Consider the following 8,565-nt stretch of genomic DNA (forward strand, 5'->3'; position numbering starts at 1 on the left):
TCGTAATCCTTTTTTATTGCAGCCAATCCCATATCCTAATTTCACATCCTACTCTCCTTCTAACTTCTTCTGTTGTCTTAAAATCATTCAGTTTTGCAGATTCCCTCATCTTTACTGCCCCCAGCCTTCTGCCTGTTTCATTTAAAGCATCTGCTTTCAGATCATAGAGTAATACTATTAGTACACTGGTTTGGTAGCACACTGGAGATATGGTAGTTACTTAAATAGGAAATGCACTTACTATATAACTATTTTTCAGAGCTGGACTAGGAATTAATGGAAACATTTGTCTTTTTCAATAGTCAGGAGCCTTATGTAGAGTTTACAAATCTCTTCACTTCTTAGCAGCTGTAATGAATGCTCCATATGTTGGGGAAACAGATTTAAATAGTAGATCCTGTTTACCACAACTTACAGTGAAACCTAACTAAATGATTATGAAGAATATTTTCTTTTTGGGAAGGGAAAGATGGATTTAAGACTGACTGGCACCACCTACTGGACAACTGTGCCAACTCATTTGATCACTTGGGCATAATTTCAGAATGGAATAAATGTTAACATTTAAAGCAATTAATCATTGCATAATTTCTGAATCTGCACTTTGCTGCCATATACATAAAAATCTATATTTATATACACCACCATTGCACATCAACTTTAAACTCCTCGGTGGCTCCAGTGGAATAAGCCACTTGGCTCATATAATTTGGTAGGATCAGAATCTTCCAGGAAGGAATTAGTCTGTTTTGCTATATATGTATCTTTGTAACAAAGTCTCCTGTTATGTGATGTTTCTGTGGAGTTTGTTGTGTTTCTTTCTGTATTTATTCAGGGCACCATTCAGCCACCCTTACTCAGACTGAGTAGTGCCTTACTCCATGAGTAGTCTATTTTTGTGATGTTCCTTCAGTCTGCAGAATCAGTAACAGAACTGGGCTTTGGCTATTAATCTTCCTGATCTAATTCATCATCACAAACACAAGCAAAAATTTGAGAAAACATTTCTCAGATAATAATGATGTTCCCTTTAAGTACATTAATCTCAGTAAGCACATTTGTTTCATTGGAAGCTCATTTTAATCATTGTGCTGTTTCTTCCACATAGCTAATGGCATTCAGACACTATTGTCTTGGTGCATAGTTGGTGCTAACACTCCTCATCGCCATCCAGGAGAACTACATTTGATTCTCTAACCAGGCCACTGGTTGGGACCATTCTTTTTGGATTGTTCTGGAGGCAGCATGCTGGACTAGGAGGGGAGTAGTTGTCTGTTGCTCCCAGTGCCATCGACAGTAATAACCAATATAAGAAATAGCACTGATAGGCTTCAGAGTTTGCCCTAACGAGCCCTACTTGGCCAGCAGCCTCAATGATAGATAAGTGGGTGGAAGTTGGAGGAAACTGAACTATTCTTGAGCTCTGAAAGAGTTGGCAAATCCCTTTATCCTCACCACTTCTGCTAAAGGAAAAGTACTTCCTCTTTATAGGAGCTGTTTAGTCACGGAACAGCTTTTGTGACAGTTATGAAGTAGCTTTCTCATTCAGATATTTTTAAGTCTTTAGTTTCCAAAATTGTCAGAGGAGTATGTTTGTCCAGAAATGCATGGAAAATCTGTGGTCTTGATTTTTCTCCTCACTTATCCCAGTGTAAATCGGGAGTAACTGCACTGAAGTTAGTGTGTGGAACTGGTGTATTAGTCTCTCTGTCTCTTTCCTCATTCATTCCTCTCCAGTTTCACCTATTAGCGCTTAATATATGGGGTTGTCGATCATTGCTACTTTCCAGACTATGATATGAAAACCAACAAATTAATCTCAAAATGATATTTTACTTTATGTATGTCTTGGTTGGTTGTGAGGAAGTCTGTTCAAGACTGTAATTATTTTCTAGAAAAATACATTTAAAAACTCAATGTTGGGTGGGGATAGACTCTGAGAGACAGAATGCTGACTGAGGATGTAGGTGCCAGGGCTTCAGGAATTCGGCTTCAATTGAGCTTTCTAAGAGCATTAGGGAGAATGGGTTCATGGCTAAATATCCTTTTTTTGGCTTACTTTTGCATTCTGTACTGTAAACATTCTTGGGTTGAGGCTTTGTTCAGATGTCTGGAGAATAATCTAAAATGAGAGCATTGGGATTAATCTGGGAGAATCTCACAGCTCGGTTGCTTTTCAGCTTTCTAAAATACCAACATCAACCATTTCCGTGTGTGGAAACACATTTGCCTTCATCATAAAAAGTGTTCTTAATGTCAATAAAGGGATTTGGGGTGAGGGTTAGCACTGAGTTATACCCTGTGGATCAAAGGCATTCAGATGTTCTCATAATACAACCGTGACCTCCTACTGTGTCTTATTGCTTCACTCATCACTGTACACCATAAAGGGGAGTCTGAATCCTTTGAGCTCAAGTAACAAAGAGCAGCTACTGAAATCCAGTTCCTGAAGGGCAGTCAGCCTAGAGCACCCTATAGCAGAAGTGAAAACCTGAAGATCTCTTTTCATTTGGCGTCTGCTTTTGCAACCCATGTGGCTCAACAGTGAGTTTTCATCTAATGAAAACTAAGTGAATAGATCAAAGAGCATTTATTTAAAAATAAAACAAATGCTATAGCTCAGCCGCACTGGCTGTGTTTTCCTGACCATTATGTTCAATCAAAACACCTTTCTGGAGGTGTGTGTGTTTCGAGGCTGATCACACAGAGCCAGGTTCTGCTGGCACTCTAGCTAGTGTGAGCACAGAGAAAGTCCAAAAGTCCATTGACTTCAAAAAGTATTTCTTTGGCATTCTTCCCCATAGTTTCTGATTAAAGGCATCGAGCAGCTACACTTGTATGCTCTAGCAACATACTGCAACTTCTTGGTGACTTTGAAAGCAAATATTTGGTATCCTCCTGCAGGCAGGATGTGTACACTAGTGACTTGGATTTTGTATTTTGCTTATTTAGTCCAAAAGAAATAGGAACAGAGAAGTGGTGCACTCAACGTCTGAAGCAAGATTGTTTGTTCTCAGGTTCCCTTTCTCCCCAGTTGATGGCAGATTAAGAGGGTTTGTGGTCTCAAAGGAAATGCTCAGCCTCCTCTGAGTCAGTTACCATTACATAGCTAGAACTTCACGGTCAGAGTAAGAAGGATGAAAGTCACACCCTGTTTGGCCAGCCTTCATTCAGAGTGTTTTCCACACTGGGAGAACCATGACACAAGAGTTCACTTTGGTGAGACTAAAGTAGTAGATCCCATTATATTACAGACATATGTTAAGAGATGCATTTGCTCTTGTTTTCTAGTTGTATGGAAGGAGAGCTCCCTGGGAGGATCCAGCCAAATGGGTAATGGACACGTATCCCTGGGCAGCCACCCCACAGCACCACGAGTGGCCTCCGTTGCTGCAACTGCGGCCTGAAGATGTTGGATTTGATGGGTACTCAATGCCACGGGAAGGTTCAACTAGCAAACAAGTTCCCCCGAGTGATGCTGAAGGAGATCCTCTGGTGAGTTCTCTCATCTACAGCTCCAGAGCTAATTAGGATAAACTGTACTTGCTAGGGGGAAAGACAAATAGGAGTGAAAGAGTAAGTGACAAGTTAAGAGTGTTAAAATGTTTTAGAATTACAAGGAAATGTTTCTTGCCAGAGAGGACAGTCAGCCTGTGGAATGCACTGCCACAGGAGACCAGTGTCAGGTGTAATTCTGCCAGATACAATGAAGGAGAATACTCAGATCTCCTAGTTGTGAGAGTGTAGCTAAAATGGCTATAAGAATATGAAGGAAATTTCGTCCACCTCATGTAAAACTTTGCACAATAAACTAGATGCCTTTTGCATTTTTCTGGTGTTTGTGTGTATATATAAAGTATGCAAATACATGATTTAATAGAACACATTAGTATAATGTTGTGGAAATTCTTGACCTAACCTGCCTGGCCAGGATCACATGATAGCCATGTCACTATGATATTGAGCTATTTTTCTGGTTCAGTTGCTGCATGAAAATTGAACTTACATCATTGGTGTCTAATTTATTAATCAGCAAATAGCATGCAAGTGTATGGAAACCAAGATTTTAAACATTGTACACAATATATACAATAGTTTAAGCTTTGGATTTGCTTACTAATGCACATTTTAATATAAGCCTGATGGTAACATTAGTTCATGCAGCTTTCTTCCTGGTGAAAACAGTTATTGCAATAATTGCTTGTTACTCTTGTACATGATTCTAAACAATAGTTTATCTCCAAAATAAGTTGGGTGTATTGAAGAATCACCTTACATTTCCACTATGTTATGCACACATTCACAGAGATGTTATCATCTGTTGTCTAATTTAATAGATCTCTTTTTCTGACCTGTTTCTAGAAATACAGAATTCTAGTTAATGTATATTAACACTGGTTAGTGTGAGTGGCTGGGAATAAGGAGCTGTGGAATCTTTATAGCTCTTCCACTGACTCTGTGTGTGACCTAGAACAAGTCATTTAACTGCTCTGCGTTTCAGTCTCTCATAGGAGGAGTGTAATAACAACTGCCCATCTCACGGAGTGCTGTGAGAATTGCTTTACATTGGGTATCCAGTTTGAGAGTCTCAGAATTAAATATCCCAGTTTTCCCCTCTCTCTTGCACTGGTTTCACATGAGTGATGTGAGTGCAAATATGACTGTTTTATAGTATTAAGATTCTTTCGTCTCAGGAGACAAATAACCCTTAGCCCTTTTCCGCGCTTTCTTAGATGAACATGCTAATGAGACTGCAAGAGGCAGCCAACTATTCGAGCCCCCAGAGTTATGACAGCGACTCCAACAGCAACAGCCATCATGATGACATCCTTGACTCATCCTTGGAGTCGACGTTGTGATCTTCAGCAGACAGAAAACAGGCGGTTTCCCACTGTCCCTCTCCTACTTTACAAGACTCTTTATCACAAACTAATGAAGATGACTTGTTACTGGACTGGGCAGATGTCTCAGTATTAGAGCTGCAAGAACAAGACACTTTATTTGAGTCAGTCTTGAATGTGGGTGCAGGTAACCCAAACAACTTTTGTACTGTTTTCTTTTTACAATGATAAGAACTGCACTATGTCTTTGTTTTGTTCTGTTTAGTTACTGTAAGCCCTCATGCCTAAGATACTGAAGACATTTAAAAAAACAAAACACTTCACAGCTATGAAACAAACAGCATTGTGCCATGTACTGTCCAGAAGGAGAGGGGAGGGATGTTTTATTGCCTATGTTGCTTCTGACCAAACACATTTGGGTGAGGGCTGGATTTCTACTAATCAGCTTTGCAGACTAACCTTAGCTGCGGATAGTTCTGGTGCTATAATATATTGCTTGCCTTGGTAATAATGGTCCATAAAAGGCAAAGCTGCAAGACAGGGAAATTTAAAGTAAATATTAAAATAAAAAAAAGCTGCTCTTCTTGCCAGTCTGAGACCTTGGCTTGCTTTCCTCTATTTCACCATGTGTTTATAGAGATTTACAGATATATAAATAGAAATATATGTACAGTCTAAACAAATCAGGTTTTTTTTCAAACACTGTGTAACAAACCATCCTACAGAATTTTAAAGACCAAGTACCTGTTTGATATTCAGGGCTTGATTCTCCTCTTACTTACACCAGTAAAACTCCATTGACTGTAGTAGAGCTACTCCTGATTTACACTGGTGTAAGTGAGCAAAATTCACTCCTCTGCACAGGGCCTATGCCACATTTAAATGCCATCGCTTAAGTGGAACTTCATAGGCGCATAGGTTCTCTGTTCACCTTATGGATGGGGGTGAATTTCACCCAATTAGGGTATAGTCAGGCCTTCAGTTTTTACCCTTTGTATTAGAATTTTATAGCTGTTTTCTAAGACTTTTTTGTCAGGGATTTCTCTCTCTGACCATTACAACTGCAAAAGGGGTTCATTAAAGCTCAGCTCTGCAGGCAGTCTGCTGCTACTCTGGTAACATCATTTAGTCTTGTTTGGTTTTTAAATAGCAGAAAGTAGTGTTTTGGCAGTTCATCAAAACTGTCTTATCCAGGTCTTAAAAGGGGCGGGGTGGGGGGTGTAGCATCTCTTTAAAGTTTAAAAGTTGCTCATGGGTTATGGCTGAGCTGTGAACCTGGTTCTCTATTTCTCTTCCTCCTCTCCACACGCACACAATACAGTTTCAGTATTAAGGCTTGTACTTCTGTTGAGGAGCAAGAACACCTCACAAAGAATTGCACTTTCCTTTCCTTGGGAGCAAATACGTTCAATAAAGCCACCACACATCAGCTGTCTCAGGCTGTACTCAGCAAGAACCGCAGTCCTCAACATTGATCTGTACAAGCCTTTCCAGCTCTATTTCGGTGCTGAATTTTTAAAGCGATGCCTTACTTATTTTGTACTAATTGTATTAATTACATTAGTGCTGTATATTATGGGGTTTTATGTAAGTAAACAGGGCTAAAGAAGTCATCTCTTGGAATATAACAACACATTGCTGTGAATATTGTTTGTGTGAAATATTAGATTTTGTTTAAATGTGACGGTAACAAAAGGAGGGAAATGAGATAACCTTTCAGGTTCATATCAATCTGCAGCTAATAGGTCATTGGATAGCTGTTTATTCAATGCAAGAAAAAAAAAAGCTTTTCTATGATGAAAAATGCCATCGCTACTAAACTACAGAAAAGCAATTGCTGTTTTTTTCAGTGTACAGGTAGAAAACTTATTACAAACACTTTTTTTAAGAGCTTGTTAATCCTTCTGGGTTTAAAATAATGTAACAGACACAAGTTCATGCTTCTGTGACTCAGTTTGAATGGATAATTTTATTATCCCTCATGACTTTCTACTATCTGTGACTTGACTGTAGTTACTTTTTTGTCTTTATCCAATGAGAGCTGGTCATGAATCAGCTCCCATTACAGCTTTCAAGTCTTGTTGATCTTTTTCAAAAAAGAAATTGTAAAAGAATAAGTAAAATATTTTAATGACGGGGAGGGGAAAATCCCCTGAGCTGGTATCACTGCTTTAACCTCGCTGAACTCTAATTTAGATTGTATCATTTAAATGAAAGGCAAAGTGTTACTCAACCAACCTTATTAAACCAGATCTTCTTACTGTAAAATGAGCTACACTTATATGGAATCATATGCAGCGCGTGCTGAGATTCATTTCTCAGCAATCTGACAATTCTGCTTCCCAGCACTGACTTTACCTGCTACTACTGTGAATCTGGGTAGAGACTGAATACCTGAACCTGAAACTGATCCCATGCAAGTAGACCCTTGTGCCTGGGTGGATCGGTTTGCAGGATAGAGCCTAAACTGACTTAACATCACAGCATTTCTCAGCAAACTTTTAACTGAACCCTACAAATACATTTGAAATTGTCAGATAATTTTTTGTTTTTAATCCTGTGTTCAGATGCAGGAAAGGGGTTCTATCTCTCTGCTCCTCTCTGATTGACAACAATTTGGGGTACTGTAAAGGAGGCGACTTTGTGTAGGTTAGTCATTTTAGTCTTCACAAAACTCAGTGTCCTTTCTGAAACTTCGGGAAGCAGGGTTACCTGTTATGCACATTTCTTATCTTCATCCTAATTTCACTATAGTTTAGTAAAATTTGTTTTTAATTAATTTGTTCTCATTTTAAGGCTTTGTCCAAAATGCTTCCAATTTTTTTGCCTTTTTTTCTACAAAGTTGGCTTGTTTTTTTAAAAAAAACAAAAACAAAAAAACACAAGATTCTATGCAACATTCATGTTGAGTTATAAATTGGAAGCTTAAACCATTTCTTTTCCTTCAGAACTGCCAAGAATTGACAGGCCATAACTGAAACATGGAGACAGTTTTAGTTGAGGGTGGGTTTGGCTAACTTTTTTTTTTGTACATTTTGGAAGAAAAAACTATTTCATTGTTGATGCTTAACTTCGATATTATGTGTATTGAATCTTGTCTAAATGTGGCAATTCTTTGAAGAAAAACAAAAAACAAAAAAAAAGTCTTTGTGGATATTAAATGGAAGGTTGCTGTTTTGATCTAGTTGTTTCCAGTGGAACAGTTTATGAAATATGTTCTATAAGATGTACATTTTTTCACTGTAACATAGAAATGTAAATATTTGATTAAAAGTGCTGCATTTTGATGAATTTTTTCTAGCCATTTTTAAAGAGAAAACTAGGAATTGAGTATTTTGTGTACGGTATGATGTTTGCCATCTGTTCCCCTCCCTATTTAATTTTCAGTTGTCATTTAGGATTGGAATTTGCAAATGGTCTGTTTAAGATCATGGCCCCCACCCCAGTGTCATGGAAAATAAAGCTGATGATTGTACCAGTCTTAAATTATTCATGATTCAATAAAATTGATACTTATTTATTCAGATTTGTGGTTTTGCTGCAATTTTGTGCCATGTTGATCAAGTGTATCTGTTTAGTATACTGGCGTTTGGGCTTTTTAGTTCTTTAAAATACATTTATTTTAGTGCTTGTGAAAGAATGCTGGCTCGACAGCCCTCTAGACTGAAGCCCCTGTGTCCACAGAACAAGGAAGTGGAAATGAAGTTTTTAGTCCATTTCTCTG

At 38.3% G+C, this 8,565-nt stretch overlaps 1 protein-coding gene across 9 annotated transcripts in view; it reads left to right on the plus strand.

The window, feature by feature from the left end:
- Positions 1 to 8,337, plus strand: part of NAV2 (neuron navigator 2) — a 333,951-nt gene extending 325,614 nt beyond the window's left edge. For all 9 annotated transcript variants that reach the window (XM_039534978.1, XM_039534979.1, XM_039534980.1 and 6 more), the window contains 2 exons: positions 3,292 to 3,495; positions 4,734 to 8,337. In XM_039534978.1, the coding sequence (XP_039390912.1) occupies positions 3,292 to 3,495; positions 4,734 to 4,859 (330 nt within the window). In that variant the 3' untranslated portion in view covers positions 4,860 to 8,337. The remainder of the gene's footprint in view (positions 1 to 3,291; positions 3,496 to 4,733) is intronic.
- The last annotated feature ends 228 nt before the right edge of the window (positions 8,338 to 8,565 follow it).

This window comes from Mauremys reevesii, linkage group 4, assembly GCF_016161935.1.
Source record: "Mauremys reevesii isolate NIE-2019 linkage group 4, ASM1616193v1, whole genome shotgun sequence".
NCBI classification, from domain to species: domain Eukaryota; kingdom Metazoa; phylum Chordata; order Testudines; family Geoemydidae; genus Mauremys; species Mauremys reevesii.